We start from the raw sequence: 22,898 nt of genomic DNA, 5'->3' as shown, positions 1-22,898 counted from the left end.
CCACTGTCCTATCTTATCTGGCTCCAGCCTCTTTTTATGTTGTTGGTTTTTGTATTTTGGGTCACATTCCAGTAGTGCTCAGGGGTTACTCCTGGCTCTGCAATCAGGAATCACTCCTGGTGGGCTCAGGGAACCATATGGGATGTCAGAAATTAAACCCAGATCAGCCACATGAAAGATACTGTATCATCGCTCAAGCTTCCAGCCTCTTTTTTTTTTTTTTTTTTTTTTTTTTTGGTATTTTTGGGCACATCTGGCAGTGCTTAGGGTTTACTCCTGGCTCTGTACTCAAGGATCACACCTAGTAGACTTGGTAGACTAGTAGACTTGGGGGACAATCTGTGATGCTGTGATGCACATGTGTAAGGATAAAGGAATTTGATTAGATTCCAAGCCGTCTTATGACTTCATGACTGTCCCCTTCCCTGATGCACAGACACCCTCTCTCCCTGCTTCCTCTCAGGGGACCACCCAACACTGCACACCTGCTCACCATTTATGGTACCCCCCTACCCACCAGTGAAGGTGGCTGCCTCCCTTGGCCCTCCCATACCTGCCTAGAGCCCCATCTCAGCGAACACCAGGTAGCGCCTCTAGATGGCCTCCGAGGTATCTTTATTTTTCTAGCTGGTCTGAGAACAGTACGAACACAAGGTCAGAAAGATCAGTTGTACTAAAAACCTCCGGTCGATTGTAGAACAGCAGGAGTACAGGCACAGAGCAAAAAGGGGGGTTGCCATTCCAGACCAGCCTCCCCCTCAAAAGGACTCTGTGGTCCGAGCTGACCACTAGGTGGTGCTCTGGGCTGGACCATGCAGTGTAGACTGGGTATGGTGAGGAGGGACAAGGACCAGTGACAATCAGGGCTTCGGCTGAGCATGGCTTTATTAGCTTCGAGCCTCCCGATGCTGCTTGATGAAATTGATCAGCCCGTTGGTGGAGGAATCATGCGTGGTCACTGGGTTGCTGCCTTCCAGTTCAGGCTCGATGTTCTTAGCTAGCTGCTTTCCCAGCTCCACTCTGCCAGCAAGGGAAAGATTCAGATGAGGAAGGTGCCAGGTTTGGGGCAGGAACCCACAAGCCAGGCTGCCAAAACTGCTTGCCCTTCCCTAAGGGCAGCTACTCACCCCCACTGGTCGTAGCTGTTGATGTCCCAGATGACGCCCTGCACGAAGATCTTGTGCTCATACATGGCTGTGGGGGCGGCAAAGGGTGTGTGCATTAGGGCTCCGATGCCCAAACAACTGACCCCCACAGTGAGGTGACTGGCCCTCACTCACCAATCAAGGCTCCGAGCATGAACGGGGTGAGCTTGGTGAACACAATGGAGTTGGATGGGCGATTTCCTTCAAAGACCTGTAGAAAACAGGCCGAGGTTACCCCAAGAGTTCTTCTCCCCATGACCTCAAAGGGCAGGTCACAGAGCCCTGTAGCTGCCATGTGCAGCCCCAGCCAGGCTCCTCCCAACACCTTTAACCTCTGAAGTCTCGAGGGGGCAGCACTGACCTTGTGTGGCAGGATCTTCTCCAGCTCCTTGCTGTTCTTCCCTGCAGCCTGCAGCTCCTTCCGGGCCTCTTCTGTGGACTTCCCCTTCATCAGGGCCTCAGTCTGGGCCAGGAAGTTGGCCAGGAGGATCTGGCAGGAGAGACAGACAGTTCCCAGTTCTGCTTGGAAGTACAGAGCTGTGGGCAGTAGTCCCGGGCTGCCTGCTGCTGCCCCGCGCCTTTGTCCCAGCTCCAGTCTGGCTGCTCACCCAATCCCAGAGCTCAGAAGCAGCAAGGGGGAGGCACAGAGCGTGTCTGGTGATACCGAAAGTAGGTCACGACAGCAACTACTGCGCGCCCACACACACACACACACACACGCACACGCACACACACACACAGGCAATATACACCATGCCACTCGTCAAAGATCCTGGAAAGAACTTTATACCAATATTTATTTCTGGGGCCGGAGAGATAGCATGGAGGTAGGGTATTTGCCTTGCATGCAGAAGGAAGGTAGTTTGAATCCCGGCATCCCATATGGTCCCCTGAGCCTGCCAGGAGCAATTTCTGAACATAGAGCCAGGAGTAACCCCTGAGCGCTGCTAGGTGTGACCCAAAAACAAAAACAAAAAAAATTTTTTTTTTACTTTCTGTCTTGGGCCACATTCGACAGTACTCAGGGGTTACTCCTGGTTCTGCACTCAGGAAAATCACTCCTGGCGGGCTTGGGGGACCATAAGGGGTGTTGTGGATTGAATCTGTATTGGATGTGTGCGAGACAAGCACCTATCTGCTGTATTATGGCCCTGGCTCTTCTCAACATCTTTTTGGGGATTTAGGGGTTTTGCATTTTGGGACCATATCTGATTGGGTGGATTTGGGGGGGTGGGTTACTCAGAGAACCAGGTGGTGCCAAAGATAGAATCTGGGCCTCCTACATGTGAAGTAGATGCTCAGCCTCTTACTCTGTCTCTCAGGCCCCTTTATCTGTCTTTTTGTATTTGTTTTTGGGCCACAATCGGCGGCGCTCAGAGGTTACTTCTGGCTCTGTGCTCAGAAATTGCTCCTGGCAGGCTCAGGAGATCATATGGGATGCCAGAAATGGAACTTGGGTCTGTCCAGGGTTGGCTGCGTGCAAGGCTAACGCCCTACTGCTGTGCTATCTCTCTGGCCCCGTCTATATCAGTCTTTGATGATTCCGAAGAAGGTAGGTGTCACCTCTACTTTCTATGAGTCTCAGTTTCCTTTACTCAAATCTGACCCTCAGAGGTTCAGATAATTCGGACCCAGGCCTCTGGTTGCACGGCTTGTGCCCTGTGCCACTCCACATCACCTGGCAGGGCACCCCCATCAAGGCCTCTGTCAGTTTCACAACTGCACAACTTGCCCACACGCCACTGTGTGGGATAGTGGAGGGTATTCCTGTGTTTGCCCATGGTGAAGCCTTGGATGCTACCATCTAGCTAAAGGAGACAGTGTAGGTAGAATCAATGTCACAGACCTCAAGAGAGATTAGCAAGACAGGCGCAATGTGACCTCAGAAGAAGTATAGCAAATCCTCACTTAACCTTGTTGCTAGGTTACTGGAAATTGTGGAAACGAAGCAAAACAAAAAAAGCAGGCCCTTGAATAATGGGGGTTCACTCGGTGGAAGTGAGAGCCCTGATTCTTCCAGAGATCTGACAAATGGGGCCAGAGGGATAGCATGGAGATAAGGCATTTGCCTTGCATTCAGAAGGTCAGTGGTTCGAATCCTGCCACCCCATATGGTCCCCCGAGCCTGCCAGGAGCAATTTCTGAGCACAGAGCCAGGAGTAACCCGAGCACTGCCGGGTGTGACCCCCCCAAAAAAAAACAAAAACAAAAACAAAAAAACAAAAGAGATCTAACAGAAAAGAAAAAAAATGTTTTTTGGTTTTTGGGTTATACCCAGTGTGCTCAGGGGTTACTCCTGGCAGGCACAAGGGATCATATGGGATGTCGGGATTTGAACCGTGATTTGAATCATGTGTTGGTCGAGTGCAAGGCAAACACCCTATCACTGTGCTATTGCTCCGGCCCCTCAAAAAACATTTCTGCAAGCAAGGCAGAGAGATGTGACCAAAGACAAGGCTGGAGAAAGCAGAAGCTAGCTAGGGCCTTAGCCAACTGCCAATGGTTTGGAGGCAGGTGGGAACTGAATTGTGGCCCCGCAATCAGAGGGAGATAAATGCTACTGACAGCTGAATGAGCAAAAGCAAGGGTGTTAGCCTCAAGTCCCTGGAATGGACACCAGCAATGATCAGCCACCCTTGGGAGGCGAGATGGGACATCTGGGGGGTTTCTCACCTTGTGATGCAGGCCCTTCCGGATGGGGTGCTGGGGCTGCACAGGGATGAGGAAATCACACGGGATCATCTTGGTGCCTGTGGAGGGCGCCGAGTCAGCCTCCCCCTGATGCTGGCAATGGCCTATGTACCCTGGGAGTGGGCGTGGGTGGGGCCTACCTTGGTGGATGAGCTGGTAGAAGGCATGCTGGCCGTTGGTCCCTGGCTCACCCCACACAATGGGGCCTGTCTGGTAGCTCACGCGGGCTCCCGTCTTGGTGATGTACTTCCCGTTGGACTCCATGTCGCCCTAAATGGGGACAGAAATCCAGCCCTATAGCTGCCTGGAGTGTTGATTTCCTGTCTGGGATGTACCAGACATGCCGTCCTGTCCTGGCCCTATGGGGTGTCCACAGGCTCCTTCTTCTTCCCCTGGTCTGTGGGCACAGAGAATCTCAGCTTTCTTGGCATGTGTGAAGGGGTAGAAAGGAAAAGAGGCTCTTTAAGGGTAGACAGGGTCTGCCAAGGTCAATCCTTCTGTTTTCTTCTACTTGGTTTTGGTTTTAGGGACACACCTGAGAGCACTCAAGGTTACTCCTGGCTCTGTGCTCAGAGATCAGTCCTGGCAGGTCTTGGAGGATTGTATGGGTGCTGGGGATCAAACCCAGCTGGGCTGTGTGCACGGCCAGCATCCTACCTGCTGTACTAGCCCTGCAGTCCAAACAGGCTATGGCCTCTTCTAGCAGGTAGGTTTCCCATCCCCATAATCATAGGGTCCCTTCCAGGGGAGGTAAAGCCTGCTGTGTCATCCAGGGTCAGCAGGACAGGGACTGTGTCAGTGTTAATCAAGAGGAGAGGGGTGTGAGAGCTGCCCAGAGCCTGTTTGGACCTGCTCAGGGGTGCTTGTATCCAGGGCATTCCGGGGGGGCTCTCAGATGCAGAGAGCTGTGAGAAGCCCTTTTAGCACCAGACAACAGATGTTGCCAACTTGGTTTTCTGGAGGGATGAAAGTGTTGCAAAAAACCAGAGGGATCCTGACCATCCAGATATAGTTTATCTGGCCTGGAGTCAGACCAGTCCCTCCTGTTGCAGTAAAGCCTAATGATGCTCTGCCCCAACAGACTTTGGTGGGGAACATCTGCCTTAAGATAGCGGAGCAGGGGCTGGGCGGTGGCGCTGGAGGTAAGGTGCCTGCCTTGCCTGTGCTAGCCTAGGACGGACCTCGGTTCGATCCCCCGGCGTCCCATATGGTCCCCCAAGAAGCCAGGAGCAACTTCTGAGCGCATAGCCAGGAGTAACCCCTGAGCGTCACAGGGTGTGGCCCAAAAACCAAAAAAAAAAAAAAAAAAAAAAGATAGCAGAGCAAAGGTGACAAGAACCAAGACTCAGGGACCTCCCAAAGTCAAGGGAGATAATCAGTACCTGCTGGAAGTAGGCAGCAAAGCGATGCATATATTGGTCATAGGGCAGCAAAGCCTGTGTCTCACATCCGAAGCAGTTGATGTACCAGATGCCCAGTAGAGCCAGCAGGACAGGGGCATTCTTCTCTAGGGGTGCTGTGCAGAAGTGATTGTCCTGGAACCAGAGCAGGGGGTGGAAGGTAGGAGTAAGCGGTCTGGAATTGGTGGAAAGAGGGAGAGAGCAAGAGAGGGAGGCCTCACCCTACATTACACACAGGTAGAAAACACACGCCTCAAAACTCACCATCCAATGAGCTCCTGATAGCAGCTGCTCAAAGTTGTCAAATCCTGCAACACAAACACAGAGTCAGGTTGGAGCAATAGCACAGTGGGTAGGGCACTTGCCTTGTGAATGGTCAACCCCCAGAACCTCATATGGCCCCCCAAGTCATGCTAGGATTGAACCCTAAATGCAGGGCCAGTAGTAAGCCCTGAACATCAAGAGATATGTACTATATCCCAATGGAAAAAAAAAGGCAGTGTCAGAGGCGACAGTCAAGTCCTCTCACAGGACACACAACTTTCCTGGAAACAGAAAAGGTGAAGCAGTCAGAATGTCAGGGGTGCAGGAGCTTTTTTTTTGGTTTTTGGGCCACACCCGGCGGTGCTCAGGGGTTACTCCTGGCTGTCTGCTCAGAAATAGCTCCTGGCAGGCACAGGGGACCATATGGGACACCGGGATTCGAACCAACCACCTTTGGTCCTGGATCAGCTGCTTGCAAGGCAAACGCCGATGTGCCATCTCTCCGAGGAGCTTTATTTAACAATAGGAGGATCTATAGTATATGACTAAGGCACTTGTCTTGCATGTGGCCGACTCAGGTTCGATCCCTGACATTCCAGACAGTCCCTTGAGCACCATCAAGAGTGGTTCCAGAATGCTGAGCCAGGAGTAATCCCTGAGCACCCCACAACAAAAAAAGAGGTGAAAGTCTGGAGGATGGGCAGCAGCGGCTTCTTGGTGAGTGGCCTGGATCCCAAGGGCAATTGACTGCATCCAGCAGTGGGGAGACTGGGCTCTAGGGAAACAGACAAGCCAACCCACAAACACCAAGAAAAACACAATATCCCCTTGGGACAGCAAAGCAATGCTCCAGGGCCTGTGGGCTGAGGGCATGCCTGGCTTGCAGGAGGCCTGGGTTCCACCCCCAGGATTGCGAGGTTCCTTGAGCAGAGCCCAGATCAGCCAAGCACCATGGGTATGGTGAGGGAGAGTACAGTGGGTAAATCTATGGAACCAAACGGGCTGGATCCCTGGTACCCCCATCAGGTCCCCCAGAGCCGGCCAGGAATGAACTCTTGAGTACAGAGGTTGGTTGGAGAAAGCCCTGTCACAGCTAGAGTTGGCCTCCAAAGCAAAGCAAAGGAAAAAACAAAAGCAGAGAAACTAGAAGCCCATGGGACAAGTGGGGGTAAGTATGGCACAGGTGCACTGTGTCACCTCTAATCTCAGACTGGGCAGAAACACTCACCGACATGCAAGGCAATGGAGAGTCCGATGGCGGACCACAGCGAGTAGCGACCTCCTACCCACTAGGAGAGACCAGAGAGGGGATTGGAGAAGGGTTGGTGCCCCCACCCCCCACCCTCCCCACCACCAACATCTCCCCCCCCCAAGTAAAGCACTGCCTCGGCTGCAGCTGGGAGGGCCTATCCCAGCCACCTCTCTGGGCCGCCCAACAAGGTGGCCGCCTGCCTCAGGCCTGTGCCTAACCTCTTCAAGTTGCCACCTCCTCACACACGCCAGCACCGCGAGCTCATACCTGTGACCAAACTCTCCAAGCATTGACGGACGCAGCCCCCCAACCTGAGCTAACCCACTTCCCTGGCACTGACCGAGCAGAACCGTGCTTGCCTGCATTGGGGACGGATCCTGGGAGCCTGCCAGGACTGGCACTGTGCCAGGTCTGCCTTCTCAGACTCAGATCCAGCCCCTGCACTACCTTGATCAAGACAGATCACACTTCCTGGAGATGCAGCACCCTACAAGTCTATCCCAGCAACTATCCATTTACGGCACCACAGAAACAAAGAAACCCTTCCTACCTGGGCTACCAGTTCAAAAGAATAAGATTTGCTCTCTCCAGACATACTGACAGACCCTGTGCCATTCAAGAAAACTGTCTGACAGACCCAGCCTCAAATCTGTCATTCCTGATTCTACATAATGCATGACAGAACCAGCCTCCTACCTGTTCTGTTACGAGATTCCTCACAAACGACAGACCAGCCTCTTACCTGTGCCATTCCCTACTCATGTATGAGAGGCCCAGTCTCCTACCTGTGCCATTCCTGACTCATGAGACACAGCCTCCTACCTGTAACATTCCTGGCTCATGTATGACAGACCCAGCCTCCTACCTGTAACATTCCTGGCTCATGTATGACAGACCCAGCCTCCTACCTGTAACATTCCTGACTCATGTATGACAGACCCAGCCTCCTACCTGTTCTGTTACCAGATTCCTCACAAGCAAGAGACCCAGCCTCATACCTGTACAATTCCCGGCTCATGGATGAGACCGAACTTCCTACCTGTGTAGTTACCAGACTCTTCATGTATAACAGACCCAGGCTCCTACCTGTGCCATTCCTTGCTCATGCTGTATGGACAGACCCACGCTCCTACCTGTGCCATTCCTCGACTCATGTATGAGACCCAGCCTCCTACTTACGCCATTCCTGACTCATGTTGAATGACAGATCCAGCCTCCTACCTGTGCCATTCCTCGGATCATGTATGAGACCCAGATTCCTACCTGTGTAGTTACCAGACACCTCATGAATAACAGACCCAGTAGCCTACCTGTGCCATTCCCGACTTATGTTGGATAACAGATTCAAACTCCTACCTGTGCCAATCCCAAACAATGTTGTATGACAGACCCAGCCTCCAAGCTGTGCCATTCCTCAACTCATATATGAGACGCAGTCTCCTACCTGTGCTATTCCTCGACTCATGTATGACAGACCCAAACTCTTACCTGTGACACTGCTACTCATGTATGAGACCCAGCTTCTTACCTGTACCATTTCCGACTCATGTATGAGACACAGCCTCCTACCTGTAACATTCCTGAATCATGTATGACACACCCAGGCTCCTACCTGTGCCATTCCTGGCTCATGTTGTATGGCAGACTCGGGCTCCTACCTGTGCCATTCCTGACTCATGAATGAGACCCAGCCTCCTACCTGTACCATTCCCTACTCATGAGAGAGACACAGCCTCCTACCTGTATCATTCCTGACTCATGTATAAAAGACCCAGCTTCCTACCTGTGCCATTTCTTGACTCATGTATGACAGACCCAAGCTCCTACCTGTGACATTGCAACTCATGAGACCCAGCCTCCTACCTGTACCATTCCCAACTCAAGAGACACAGTCTCCTACCTGTACTATTCCTTGACTCACGTATAAGAAACCCAGCCTCCTACCTATGCCATTCCTCGACTCATGTATGACAGACCCAGTCTCCTTACCCATGCTATTCCCGACTCATGTATGAGAGACCCAGACTCCTACCTGTGCCATTCCCAACTCCTCAGGTTGTATGAAAGACCCAGCTCACACCTGTGCCATTCCTGACTCTTCATGTACATGAGACCCAGGCTCCTACCATTCTGACTCGTGTGTGACATACTCAGCCTCCTACCTGTGCCATTCCTGACTCCTCACGCTCTATGAGACCCAGCCTCATACCTGATTCCTGAGGATATACGACAGAACCAGCACCTCCAATCTAAGACATAACCTGATCCCCAAGCTGCATAATAGATCAAGGTTTCTCACCTGTGCCATTCTTCATGTCTCAGGCCATATGATAGACTGAGCTGTATAAATGAGTCATTACTTATCTACTTAAGCTGTATGACAGACCCTGCACCTCTTACCTGTGCCATTCTCGGCCTTGAGACTACGTAAGAGACCCAGCCTTTTGCCGGTGTTATTTCTGACTCTTCAGGCCATACAAGAGACCTAGCCTTAGATTGTATGACAGACCAAGCCTTCTCCTACCTGTGCCATTCCTGACTCCTCATGCTGTATGACAGACCCAGGCCTACCTGTGCCATTATTGACTCTTCATGTTGTATTGCAGACTTCACTATCCTACCTGTGCTGTTACCTAACTCCTGAGGCTGTGTCGCAGATCCAGCCTCTTACCTGTGCCATTCCCGATTCCTCCTCAGACTATACGACAGACCCAGTCTCATACCTGTGCCATTCCCGAGTCCTCAAACTACATGACAGACAGCCTCATACCTGGGCCATTCCTGACTCCTCGACTATGACATTCCCAGCCTGATACCTGTGCCATTCCCGACTCCTCAGGTCAGATGACAGACCCAGCATTCACCAACAAGCCATTACTTGACACTTCAGGCTGAATAGAAGACCCAGACTCATACCATTTCTGGCCTTCTGGCTGTCCACCAGACTCAGCTTTCATACCTGTGCCATCTTGACTCCTCAGGATATATAGCAGACCATTCTCATACCTGCAGCATTCCTGACCCTCTGGAAGCATGGCAGACCCAGCTCTCATACCTGTGCCATTACCTGACCTTTCAGGATATATGGCAGACTCAATTCTCATACCTGTGCCGCTACCTGATTCCTCAGGCCATACAGCAGACCCAGACTCATACCTGTGTCATTCTCAACTCTTGATGATGTGTGACGAACCCAGGCCTCCACCTGTGCCATTCTTACCCCATTCAGGCTATACAACAGACCTTGCTTTTTATCAGTGCTATCCCTGACTCCTGAGGCTTTATGAAAGACCCTCCTCACCAAGGCCATGACCGGTCTCTCAGGTTGTCTGAGAGGCCCAGCCTCCTACCTGTGCCATTCTCAGCTCCTCACGAGGTATGATGACAGACCTGGGCCTTCTACTGTGCCATTTCAAACCATCTCAGAGCCATATGACTGACCCAGTTCATTATACTTGTGCCATTCCTGACTCCTCAGGATGTACAATAGACCTGACCTTCACACCTAGGTCATTACCTAAATCTCAGGCCGTATGATGATTCATTCTCATACCTGTGCCATTTCAGATTCCTTGGGTCGCTATGACAGAGCCAGCAACTCTCACTTTTGCCATTACCTGTTTCCTCGGGCTGTGTGACAGACTCAGTCCCACCCCTGTGCACTTTCTGGCTCTTGGGATTCCATGATAACCCAGACCTCACACCAAGTCTTAGCCCTGCTGCCTGCCTCCTGGACACTGACAGACCCAGAAGCTCCTGCCTTCTGGTCCAATTTTCCTATATCAGTTTCAATACATTTCTAGGGACTCAGTCCTTCACTTGCCAAATTGACCATTTCTACTCTGTATCAGTAAAATACCAGAACTCCATTCTCAGTTTCCCAGTGACAAGTTATTATGGAGCAACTGCCTCATTCTTAGACAGTTTGTGGGGAAAAAAATTCATGGAATGGTCCCTGGACACCATTGGCTATGGCCTCCCATAGCCAAAGTCCTCATACTTGGAAGACAGAAAATTCAGTGCAATATAAGGACTATGAGAGTCTTTGGGTTTGGAATAATGGGTGAAGGCCCAGTGGTAGAGCAACCTTCTCACAGAGAAAGAGGATCCACTGAAAATGCTTTGAGTGACTGAACTTCTCACATCTCCTAAGAACGGTCCAAGGCTAGTACCCTTCTAGAGCCAGGGTGAGATGGAAATTCCTATTATCACTGGGGCTGAGTTCTCCCAAGATAAAAGGTGTAGGAAGGAGTGTAGGAAGGTAGAAGCTGGGAGGTAAATCTGTAGGTGAAGAGAGAACAGAAGCAGGAACCTCTCAGAAGCAGCTGGGTTCTGAGAGGAATGAGAGGGTAGCAGGGTGTGTGCGTCAGGACCTCAAGGTGAATTAAAAACTCATCAACAAGGTGAATTTAAAAACTTGAATGAGTGAGTGAATAAATGAGTCAATGAATGAATGAATTGCAATAAATGATCAGTGAATGGCAGGGCCCTGCATCCAAAAAGGGTTTGTTTTAGTAGAATCTGACAGACCACTCGGCTGGACATAAGCTGTCAGTCCTAAGGGGACAGATTCCAGGCTGCAACCTTAACATAGCTAGGTCCTAAGGCCTACTCGGGTCCTACCTCAGTCTCACACCATTGGGAAACACACTTCTCAGAGAAGGTCCCAGAGAGTCTGACTAAGAGAGGGAAGGCTTCACTTCAGGTCTGAGCCTGGCCCATCAACATCACAACCAACAGCTCAGTTCACCCTATCTGGGTTCTCAGACACCTTGAGAGAGATTCAATTCTATTTACATAGGTGACTTCGGCTCCCAGGTCTAATGGGAAAGACCCAGACCTACATCTTGTTTCTTTTTTTTTTTTTTTTTTTTTTGAGGGGGGGCACACCATTTTGATGCTCAGGGGTTACTCCTGGCTATGCACTCAGAATCGCTCCTGGCTTGGGGGGACCATATGGGATGCCGGGGGATCGAACCACGGTCCGTCCTACGATTGTGCTTGCAAGGCAGACACCTTACCTCTAGTGCCACCTCGCCAGCCCCTACATCCTGTTTCTAACTCAGCTCTTCCTCAGATTCCACCCTGCTTGCCCTGGGTACCAACACTCCATGGAGGAGCCACCAATCTCATGGCTAACCAACTTTTCTGCTCCAGACCCCAAATGAGAGAGGCGAGTCCACTACCCAGGACCAGCCCTTGTGCTCCTAAACCCAGGCCTAATTTCTAAGAACTCAGTGGATCTCTAAGAACCTGTGAGGTTTGCAGGCTTCTGGCCCCAATGTCCTTGCTTAAGAGAGCCCTACTGACCCACTCAAGCCTAACTTCCAGCCTGTAGAACTAAGCATCCCCCTGGATGGAAGAGTCTGCCTATCTATGAAGACCGGAGGACATTCTCCAGACCACTTCAGCCCACCTGTGACACTTAGCCTGTGTGGTGACCAAGGCGCTGCCCTCGTGTTCATGCTCAGTTGCTGGTGTTCAGCCCTAACCCCTAGTCTCCCTCAGGACTCCTGAGGTCAGGGACAGAGCACAGGGACTGACATACTAGCCTTGTATGCACTTCAGTTTGATCCCTGGCACCTCCAAGAGCATAGTCAGGAGTGAGTCCTGAACACTGCCAGGTGTGGCCTGAAAACCTGAAAACGACTGTCCCCCTCACAACAAGGAGAACCCAGAGCGATAGGTTTTGGCTACCTGCCTGACACTGGTTCCTCAGCCTGCACCTACCTGTAGATTGACCCCTGCTATCACATGGTACCAGGCAAGTACTTCTTCCTACTTACCATGCCCCATTCCCCATAGTGCATGCAGCAGTGCCTGCTATACCTCTCTGTGCCAAACACCAGCCGTCAGAGCACACCTGTGAGACAAGTGTACCTACCTGCCTTCGTCCTGACTGGATCTTAGACCAGAACTGAAAGTTCATTGGTCCTACCATGGCTCCTCAGATTTTACCTAGTAGATCCACTGTGCTTACCTGAGGTTGAATCCTGGATCCTCACACCACTCCTGGCACCTCAGCTCTGCCTACCTGTGCCTGATCCTGGGTTCAGGGCCCCTTTGTACACATACATATCCTGGTCCTGCCTACCTGTGTTTAACTTCGACTTCTCAGGCCTCCTTCAGAATTGAAGGTCCAGGTCCACCTACCTGTCACTGACCCTGGCTCCCAGGACATACCTGGAGGGCTAGTTCTACTATCCTCTGCTGGATTTGGTCCTCAGATCTCTCTGGCCAGTTTTACCTGTCTGTTCTTGATGCCAGCTCTTCAAGACCACACCTGGCAGGAAATTTTGCCTACCTTTACTGATCCTGGCTTCTCAGATCCTACCTAGCAGGCCAGAGAACCAGAAAGTTGGGCCAGGAAGTAAGGCACTTACATGCATTCTGGGGATCCACCAGGAATAACTCACAGGAGCACTGCTGGGTGTGGCCTCCAAACCAACAAGCAAATAAACCACAGGCCAGTGTTTCCTACCTGTGCTTGATCACTGCTACTTGGGTGACACCTGCTGAGCCAGTAGTTCCTACCTGTGTTGTGCCTTAGCCACTGAGACAATGACTAGCATCCAGTCCTGGGACCTTGAGCCCTTAGAACTCACTGAGATGGTCCACTGCATTCTCTGTGTCGGATCCAGATCTACCTACCAGGAGTGGACTCTAGGCCATCTGCCCTCACCTGGCAGGCCAACTCTGCCTACCTGTGCTTGCTCCTGAGAGGCTTGCATCTCGTCTGTCTGATGCTCACCTGGGTCTGAAGAAGCCCTGCTGTCTCGCCAGACTGGCTTCATTGGGTGAAACTATTCTGATCCTTGTTCCAGCATCTTCCCTGACAAACCCTGCTCTGCACCAGCAGAGAGACTGGGCAATACACACCTGTCAGCCACCAGCTCTCCAGAAGCTGGCCAAAAGCTAGGCTTCAACCCTGGCTCCCTAAGCTCTCATAAGCTATGCAGAGATGCAGTTGCACACTCCTGTCCTGGCCCAGAGATACTCACAACACCCACCAGCTCCCCAGAGCTCCAACACAACCAGTTTGCCCCATACCTGGCTTCACTTCATTTCTTTAGGCCACCTAAGACAAAATCTAGACAAGTCCAAGTCTCTAAACCATAGCTTGGGCCAGGGAATGGCTTAAAGAGATGCTGGGCATGTGGGAGTCCCGGTTTTGATCATGATGTGGTTCCTCCAAACATCAACAGGAGTATCCCTCAAAGAACCTCAGCACAGCTTATCTGGACGATCACCTCTCTGTGTCTTTCATTCCAAAGACACAAGCAGAAAAATTCTACCCACCTGCTGGTCCCAGCTCCTCAGATTCGCACAAGCAATCTCACTCATCAGACTCCCAAATACTGACGTGTAAGTTTATTTCAACCTTCTCAGGCCTCCACAGCTGGGCAGGCTGGAACCATGTCAAGTATGAGGGTTCAGGGTATCTCCCTCACTGTGCTGTGGCTTCCTGCGGCCCTTAGACGCACTCCAGGGTCCTGGCACCCCTCACTATCCACAGCTGCTGAGATGCTAAGTCACTAAAAATGACATATCCTTGTCCCTGTTTGTCACATCTACCTCTTTTGGTCCAACTCTGACACTAGCACACTTACCTGCCACTACCTGACTCATCTTGGCTTAGTCTCCTGGGTGCCCTAAGAAGGTCAGTCAACTCCCCAACCTTGACCAAACTGAGATACCACTACACAGGCCAGAAGTGATGTCCCTCCATCAACTGACTCATGGCTGCTCCTTTCACCTTTCATGGTAAGGGAGGACTTCACTCTGGGAGGACTTGGAATGCCAGTGCCTCAGTGACCTGGTCCAGGGCAGGTTCCTCATCACTCTCTGCTCTGGGTTATCAAGACCTCACCTTCCCAGTAAAGTGCCTCCATCAGTCCACCAACCTATTCCGGAGTCCTCAAAAGGAACCCACCGAGTGTGAGAGAGCCCAGCTCTGTTCCTACCAGGAACTCTGGGCCTTCCTCAGCGTCTGCCTGTTCCTGAGCCAAGTCACCTCTCTGGAGTGATGAGACTCCATGATCCACGCACGACTGCTCCATCATCGCGTTCCAAACCCATCAGAGGCCTGAGGGCTAGACTTCATCTCAGACTAGACTTCACCTCACAGAGCTGGTGCCAGCACTGGTCCCCACGTTCACAGGATTCTGGGGCTCTGCCTCTGCACCTTTACCTGTCCTGGCTGGGCTCCTGGTGCAAACTCACCTGACCCGTCCTGTTTCTCCACACCTTACTTGTCACAACTGCTCCAGAGAGTGCTGACAGCCGAACCCTGCGCGCCCCCAGTCTGGTGGCAGCACACACAGCTGTGCCATGACTGGCGCCAACAGCCCACGCTGCACGCACCTACCTGCACCTGTCTCTCAGAGCCAGAGCTATCTCTCTCAGTCTGCCTGTCTCCTCTCTCTCACCTGTGGGCCCTGGCACTAGGCTCTCTATCTGTTCCTGCCCCTGGCTCCAGAGACGCCTCCTTCACCTTTCTGTACCCATCACACACCCTCAGTGCTTGGCAGGACCCGTCATAGTCTCCATTAGCACAGACCCCCACCGAGCCAGCCTGGCACCTGGGCATCTCGCCTGTCACAGCCCATGTCTGCACCCACCCTCTGCCAGGCCTAGGGCCCACCACTGCATGCTGAGTAGTCAGGACCAGGAGAAGCCACAGCTCGGCTGCCTCAGGCCAACACCTGCTAGGGCACCAGAGTGTGGCAGTAGGGAGGCAGGTGCCCCCTCCTTTATGAGGAGGCCACACTTGTTAGAAGCTGCATCGTCTGGGGAGACAGCGATGCCTAACAGATCTGAGTGACTGTCAGTTCTTCCAAGGGTACAGAGCTAGTGCCTTCCTAGAACAAAGTTCACTCAGCACAGGGCAGAGGCATGGGGCCTGCAACTCTAAAGGTCTGGATGTCCTATGACTCCCCCATCCCAAATGGTTTCTAGTTTGAGTGCCTGCAAAAAGCCCAGCTAGAGGACCAAAATGGGACCAAGACCTCTTTGGCACTTAGAGCATCTGAGCAACCCAGCCACACCACTGCTATGCTCAGGATTGTGAAGAAAACTGCTCCCTGCTCCAGGTCCACCACCAGGAGTCTATGTGGTGCCAGTGGCTGGCTCTGGGCAAGGCCCCAGCAGGGCTGGCCTGGCCCCTCCCTCTGCTTCATCCTGCCCCTTGGCCTTTACAGATTGTGGCTACAGTCTGGAGAAAGGTCACCACGGAAATAGCTCAGCCTGGCACCAAGTGAGGGGGGTGGGGCGACCTGGTGACTCCAGGGGTGCTGTCAGTGGGGCCTCAAAATTCTAGACTGTCCCTGGGGAAGTAAGTGGAGCTCTCATCCTAATGCTACAGCACCTCCCCACCCTAAGGCCTCAGGGCCTGAGCTACCTACTTTTTCCAAAGCCAGGCATGATTCTGACCTCACGCCCCTTGCCCTGGGGTCAGTGATCACAGGCTCGGCCAAAGGCACCAGAGCCACCGGCACCAATAGGTGCCTTTACTTACATCCCAGAACTCGAACATGTTTTGGGGGTCAATTCCGAACTCCTTCACTTTGGTCTAAAAAGGGAGAAGGAAGTGATGTTAGCTGGGTGGGGAGAGGAGAGCCCAGGAGGCAAGGCTGAGATAGTCAGGGTGAGGGCAGGGATTTAAAGCTGCCCCCCTCAGTGGCCTGGTGCATGCCAAGCCCACCTCAGCGCCAGGACTTGGCCATCACACTCTACTAGAGTGACCCACACAGTCCCTCAGGTCCCGGGAACTGGCACCGACAGGAAGTGGGAACTGGGAGCTGAGGGCTGGCAGCAGGCAAGTGACATATGGCCAGGTACTAGGTCCAGCTTCAGTTACCAGGGACAGTGATTGTACTCCAGAAAGCCTTTAGGGGTGACACAGCCCAGTCCTAGGGTGATCTGGTTTCTGGGGCACATGGGTCAGTAATACCTTTCCCAGACCCTACAGGAGGAGATGCTCAAATGCCCAGATGCCAGTTTAGGCTGCGAGGAGGCAGAGAAAGAAGGAAAGAGGGGCCGGGCGGTGGCGCTGGAGGTAAGGTGCCTGCCTTGCCTGCGCTAGCCTAGGACGGACCTCGGTTCGATCCCCCGGCGTCCCATATGGTCCCCCAAGAAGCCAGGAGCAACTTCTGAGCACATAGCCAGGAGTAACCCCTGAGCGTCACAGGGTGTGGCCCAAAAACCAAAAAAAAAAAAAAAAAAGAAAGAAAGAAGGAAAGAGGGGGTGGAAGAGCTGGACCCACTCCCAGCTCTGGGTCAGCCTGGTGGGTGTGCATAGGCCAGAGGGGACTGCTAAGAAGCCTGTGGCTGGGTTCTGGCCTGAGTTAACCCCCAGTCTCAGTCCTCACTGGTTTCTCATCCCCAAAGCAATGATACCTTGAGCAAAATGTCACCCCATCCCTTGCTTATTTGAGGAGACAGGATATGCTCCCCTTCTATCTAGAAGGCCCTGTTTGGGAGGTGGCTGAGGATGTCAGAAGTGTTGCAGGTTATGGATCTCAGGCACCCCCAGAAAAAGATGGGTTAACATGAACCTGCTGACAGCAGAGATGTGGGGGACAAGGGAGATATATGGGGGAGGTGGGAGAGATGTGTGGGAGGCCAGAGAAATGGGACATCACAGATAAGACCAGTGCTGAACTGACCCTCACAGGCAAGAGGTACCTCTACCTCATGGACAGAGCCCAGAGCCTCTGGCCCTAGAACCAAAGGCCAGGTCATGCATGGTGAAAGGTCATGACCTTGGTGTAGCCCAGTCCTGCTAGAAACAGACAGGGAACCCACAGGGACACTCACCGTGTTGGTAGACAGAGCAACAAAGTGCTTCGCAACAGCAGCAGGCTACAAGGGGAAAGCGGGAGAAAGGGGAAGGAGAAAGGGGAAAGGGAGAGAGAGGGAGAAGGGGAGAGGACAAAGAGAGAGAGAGAGAGAGAAAGAGAGTCACATCACAATAAACCATCCTGGGAGTCATCCACGGAAAATAAATGAACCCCTCCCCACCTTTCCAGTGCCCACTGTTTCTGGTTTCGAGGTTCTGGGGAATCTGATAACAAGAAGAAAAGGGCTGAGGACTGGTTCAGAGGATTGGAGCCCTGGGTTCAGTCTTTAACTCCTCAAAACACATGAGGCCCTGGGCTGACCTTCTTCTGTAAAGTGGATGCAACCGGGCATAGAGGGACCTCAGAGAGGTAAGGGGCCTTTAGAAGAGAAAACATGAGTGAAAGGCACCTGCCTGGCATGTAGCCCACCCTGTTCAATACTGTAAGAAGTCCCCTAAACATCATTAGGAGTGGCCCCTTAGCACAGAGCCAGGAGGAAACTCTGAGTACTGCTGAGTACTGCTGGGTTAGGACCAAATCCACCACCATTAAAAACAAAGATAGAGGAGGGGTCAGATGGTTAGAGCAGATTCTGCCATGCTTGGCATGTCTAGGGTTCAAAAAGTCAAATGTTTAATGCAGGAAAAGCTGTCACCCAGATGCCAACATCAGGAGAAATCAGGCTTTGGGGCACCACTTGATCCCTAGGACTCACATTCTTTTGTTTTGTTTTGTTTTGGGGCCACATCCAGGAGCGCTCAGGGGTTACTCCTGGCAGGCTCGGGGAACCATATGGGATGTCGGGAATCGAACCCAAATCAGCCATGTGCAAGGCAAATACCCTACTAGCTGTGCTGTCGCTCTGGCCCCAAGGACTCACATTCTTGGCTGACAGGAGGAACCACTCCTTGGCCGTCTCTGCATTGGTGATGGTCTCCTGGGTGGTGAAAGTCTGCAGGCAGAGGGCAGGGCAGCTGGTCAGGCATGGCACCCCCAGCCAGGCCCCTCTGCCCCTAAGGAGTCCCAGGGACAGTGACAGTCCACTTCCACTGCCACAAGGCCACCATAGGGGCTAGTCAGTACATGGAAGCTACACTCTTGGGAGACTGTATAGTCATGGAAGGAAAAGTCCAGACCAGCTGCAGTGCCTCCTGTTACCACCCCATGCCTACAGCTCCTCAGGGCCCACTGTGGCCTTCTCCTTTGGCTCACAACTCAAGATGCAACTTTTCCTGGTGCCTTGATGTGAGCAAATAAGGCATCAGGACAATGACCAGAATCCTACTTTATAGGAACACAGGTCTGGATGGAAGAGGCAAACAGGGGCAGGTTTCTGAGAAGATGGGAGTGGATAGGAGGGCCAAAGGTAGGTGGCGGGCTGAAGATCCAGATTCTTGGATCCATGTGGCCAGACCGGGGGCACATTGCTGGGCTGATACAAACAGGATCCTGGTCAACATTTGGGGTGGTGTCCAGTGGCCAAACTTAGGAGCGCCCCGACACCCATTGTGTCTCCCACACCAGACACACAAGGCTGGGTCCCTGGCCTGTACCTTGGATGCAATGATGAACAGGGAGGTATCTGGGTTCAGGCCACTCAGAGTTTTGGAAATGTGGGATCCATCAATGTTGGAGACGAACCAAACTCGGGGGCCCCCAGAAGAGTAGGGCTTCAGTGCTTCAGTCACCATGAGAGGTCCCTGTTGGGGGGACAGTAAACACCATGAGAAGTGAAGTCTGCAAGGTGGTATCCCTGGAGGACCACAGGCTGTGGGGGATCCCACCCCAACCTCTGGTAGCCCTGCCTCACCAGGTCGGAGCCACCAATGCCGATGTTGATGACATCTGTGATGGCCTTGCCCGAATAGCCTTTCCAATCTCCGCTCCGGACACGCTGGCATGAGAGGGGACATGGCATGAGTTAGCAACAGCTGCTTCTGCACCCTTCTGCCTTCTCCCAGCTCTAGTGGGAGCTTCCTGAACCTTCAAGTGCAGCTCCTCGCCAAGTTCACGCCCAGACTCAACTTTGTCCTTTGCAAAGCGAGATACCCCACCTCACTGTAACATTAGCAGAATTGATTGGTCCAACAGGCGTGACCTCCCAGCAGAACACCCTGCATCTGGGGGCTGGGAGATATGAGCTACCAATTCCCAGAGACCCATCTGTGAGCAGACAATAATATGAGACAAACCTCTACTAGCCCCTAGGGTGACAACTTTCTCCCTACCTCCATGCACAACCAAGCAGGGTGCTGCAGAGATGATGGAGTGAGGGTGGGATGGGACAGAGGGTAAGGTGCTTGCCGTGCATTCTACAGTGTCCTGAGCACTGAGTCAGGAATTGTCCCTGAGTACCGCTGGGTATGGCTCCCAACTCGCCAAAAATATATATAGAATTTTATATAAATATAAGAGGCTAGAAAGACAGTGTAGGGGGTAAAGAACTTGCCTTGCATATGGTGAACACCAGTTCAATCCCTGGTACCACATGATCCTTCTGAACATTGCTGAGTTTGGCTTAATCCCTGGCCATCAAGTAAATAAAGGAAACTGAAAGTCTAAAAATTACTGCAAGTTCCCCATAAGCCTAATTAAAGACCTTACAGTTTGGAAGGGACAAAGAAAATACTCTGGAAGAGGAGGTCTTGGACACCAACATTTCAGAGCTGTGTGGTCACAGAGACAGGCTGTGTGTCACATAGAGAGGCTGAAAGGATAGATCCGAGACTGAACCCTAGCAAAGCAACTACCACCATGAGCTACTGGGCTGATACTTACTTTGGACCAAGCACTTGGGAAAATTTCCCATAATCTTTAAAAAAATTTTTTTTTCTGGGACCGGAGAGATAGCACAACGGCATTTGCCCTGCAAGCAGCCGATCTAGGACCAAAGGTGGTTGGTTCGAATCCCGGTGTCCCATATGGTCCCCCGTGCCTGCCAGGAACTATTTCTGAGCAGACAGCCAGGAGTAACCTCTGAGCACCGCCGGGTGTGGCCCAAAAAAACAAAAACAAAAACAAAAAAAATTTTTTTTCTGAAGTGCCGGGTACTAAATCCTGCGATGGAGCTCTATCACTGAACTAGCACCCCCCCCCACTGTCAGAAAGGGGTACCCTTATCCTAGCCCAATTCACTGCTGTATGTTGGATAAGTGAGGGTAGATACTTTGTGCCTCCAGGGCCTGAGACATGGCTTCCTGCACTACCTGACATGTCCAATGCAATCCCAGTGGCATTGCTATTTGGTGCTCAAGAATTACTTTTAGCACTATCCTTCATCCCTGCTAGAGCTTCTCCCAGAGTGGGTGTCCCAGTCTTCTCTGGATCTGCTCAGGTAAAGCTATTACCAGACCGTAGTTTCCCCCACCCCATACCTGATGGCACTCAGGTGTTACTCCCAATTTTGCACTCAGAAATTACTTCTGAGGGGGCTGACCTGATGGCATGCAGTAAGGCATTTGCCTTGAAACAGCTGACCCACGGAAAACCCAGATTCGATCCCTGGCATCCCATACGGTCTCCTGAGCCTGCCAGGAGTGATTTCTGAGTGCAGAGACAGGAGTAACCCCTGAGTACTGCTGGGTGTGGCCCCAAAACTAAAACAAACAAAAAAAAGAAATTACTTGGGCCGGGCGGTGGCGCTAAAGGTAAGGTGCCTGCCTTGCCTGCGCTAGCTTGGACGGACCGCGGTTCGATCCCCCGGTGTCCCATATGGTCCCCCAAGCCAGGAGCAACTTCTGAGCGCATAGCCAGGAGTAACCCCTGAGCGTCAATGGGTGTGGCCCAAAAACCAAAAAAAAAAAAAAAAAAAAAAGAAATTACTTCTAGCAAGCTAGGGGGACAACATGGGATGCTGATGATTGAACCCACGTTGGCAGAGTGCAAGGCAAGTTCACTGTGCTATTGCTAAGCCCATGTTGTTAGACTAGGTGCTTTTAGTATTGCTATGGGGGCCCTTCCCTATCTACCTGGTGGGGAGGGTGGGAGAAGGAGAACTAGAACTAGGCCCTGCTGCTCTATGGATTGAGAAGTAAAGTTGATTTGATAATTTTAATTATTGCCTTAAATTTTACAATATATATATGTTACCTGCATCATTCCATTGTATATATATATATATATATACATATTTTTTTTTTGGTTTTTGGGTCACACCCAGCAGCACTCAGGGGTTACTTCTGGCTCTACACTCAGAAATCGCTCCTGGTAGGCTTGGGGGACCTTATGGGAGACCAGGATTCAAACCACTGTCCTGAATGCAAGGCAAACATCCTATCTCCATGCTATCTCTCCAGCCCCTGTATAATTATTTTTTATTTGTTCCCCTTGCCTTCTATATCTTTGATTTAATCTCATGCTTCATTGAAGTGGCTATTTGGACGATCAACTTCAGTCTTTGAACTCAACTTATTTATTAAAATATGCAACATGTTTTTCTAAAAAAAAGAGAGAGAAGTAAAGCCAGGGGAGGGGGAGAAAGGAGGGAGAGGAAGAGGAGGGGCAGGGAGAGAGAGAGGGAGAGGAAGAGAAAGAGACTATGTCTCAACTACCAATGCAACTATTGCTTGTTGCAAGGTCATGTCTTTAGACCATAAGGAACTGGTGCAGCAGCAGGAGGAAGTGCAGGTACCTAACCTGGAGGGTGCAGGTCAGATTCCAGCTAATGGTGAGTCACCGGTTCTAGCTCAGAGACAGGCTAACTGCAATAGCCAGTACACACGCTGGTTCCCAGCCATCCAGGTCCAGTGGAGCCCCCACCTTGACTAGAGCTGACCTGACCAATAAAAGGGCAAGCTGGGAACAAAGGGTTAAATCAGATAAGCTGAGGCGAAGGTTTATGGAACCTTTAAATCCGGAAAGCCAGCCAGCTGCCTCAGCAGGGGTCCTGCAACAGCTTTATTTCCATTTCTTCTCCCAGAGGACAGATCCCCGGAGACCAACTGATTAGTCTTTTGTCCCAGCAATCAGGTCCCTAAATTCAGAGACCCTTTGATATGCAAGAGCTTAGCCTAGTTAGATTAGCATAGAGGTCTGTGGTCCTTGTTCTTCTAGTGACTGCTGCTCTGAGACCATAAATGTGCAATGTTGGCTGTGATCTCCTGGCCCCCTGCTTTTCTCTCCATCTGTCTAGTTTTATTTATTTTTTGGGGGGGGGTTTGGGTCACACTTGGCAGCCCTCAGGGGTTATTCCTGGCTCTACGATCATAAATCGCTCCTGGCAATTTGGACCATATGGGATGCCGGGATTCGAACCATCGTCCTTCTGCGTGCAAGGCAAAGGCCCTACCTCCATGCTATCTCTCTG

General features: G+C 51.7%; 1 protein-coding gene and 2 long non-coding RNA genes across 6 annotated transcripts in view; all 3 read right to left on the bottom strand.

Annotated features, from left to right (window-relative positions):
* Nucleotides 1-598: 598 nt before the first annotated feature.
* Nucleotides 599-22,898, bottom strand: part of GPI (glucose-6-phosphate isomerase) — a 28,581-nt gene continuing 6,281 nt past the window's right edge. Inside the window, exons 5-18 of the mRNA XM_049786596.1 lie at nt 19,404-19,487; nt 19,147-19,293; nt 18,474-18,545; nt 17,571-17,615; nt 16,270-16,323; nt 6,729-6,789; nt 5,501-5,544; nt 5,219-5,371; nt 3,977-4,106; nt 3,819-3,895; nt 1,507-1,635; nt 1,281-1,356; nt 1,128-1,194; nt 599-1,020 (exon numbers count right to left, since the gene is read on the bottom strand). Of these exons, the coding sequence (XP_049642553.1) occupies nt 888-1,020; nt 1,128-1,194; nt 1,281-1,356; nt 1,507-1,635; nt 3,819-3,895; nt 3,977-4,106; nt 5,219-5,371; nt 5,501-5,544; nt 6,729-6,789; nt 16,270-16,323; nt 17,571-17,615; nt 18,474-18,545; nt 19,147-19,293; nt 19,404-19,487 (1,272 nt within the window). The 3' untranslated portion in view covers nt 599-887. The remainder of the gene's footprint in view (nt 1,021-1,127; nt 1,195-1,280; nt 1,357-1,506; nt 1,636-3,818; nt 3,896-3,976; nt 4,107-5,218; nt 5,372-5,500; nt 5,545-6,728; nt 6,790-16,269; nt 16,324-17,570; nt 17,616-18,473; nt 18,546-19,146; nt 19,294-19,403; nt 19,488-22,898) is intronic.
* On the bottom strand, nt 6,879-9,190 carry LOC126027700 (uncharacterized). Of its 4 annotated transcripts, none has more exons than XR_007502308.1 (3): nt 8,536-9,190; nt 7,792-7,838; nt 6,879-7,660 (listed from the first exon to the last, which is right to left on the bottom strand). It is a non-coding gene; the product is annotated as an uncharacterized LOC126027700 (long non-coding RNA). The 4 variants fall into 4 exon arrangements; XR_007502307.1 differs by lacking the exon at nt 7,792-7,838 and adding an exon at nt 7,932-8,280 and having other exon boundaries at nt 6,879-7,708; nt 8,616-9,190; XR_007502306.1 differs by lacking the exon at nt 6,879-7,660 and adding an exon at nt 7,974-8,280 and having other exon boundaries at nt 7,691-7,838; nt 8,616-9,190.
* On the bottom strand, nt 13,003-14,085 carry LOC126027702 (uncharacterized). Its single transcript, XR_007502310.1, has 2 exons — nt 13,202-14,085; nt 13,003-13,163 (listed from the first exon to the last, which is right to left on the bottom strand). It is a non-coding gene; the product is annotated as an uncharacterized LOC126027702 (long non-coding RNA).

The sequence above is a fragment of the Suncus etruscus genome, chromosome 14, assembly GCF_024139225.1.
Source record: "Suncus etruscus isolate mSunEtr1 chromosome 14, mSunEtr1.pri.cur, whole genome shotgun sequence".
Classification (NCBI taxonomy): Eukaryota; Metazoa; Chordata; class Mammalia; order Eulipotyphla; family Soricidae; genus Suncus; species Suncus etruscus.
Note: the sequence above shows the minus strand (reverse complement) of the source record. Positions and strands in the feature narration are given on the sequence as shown.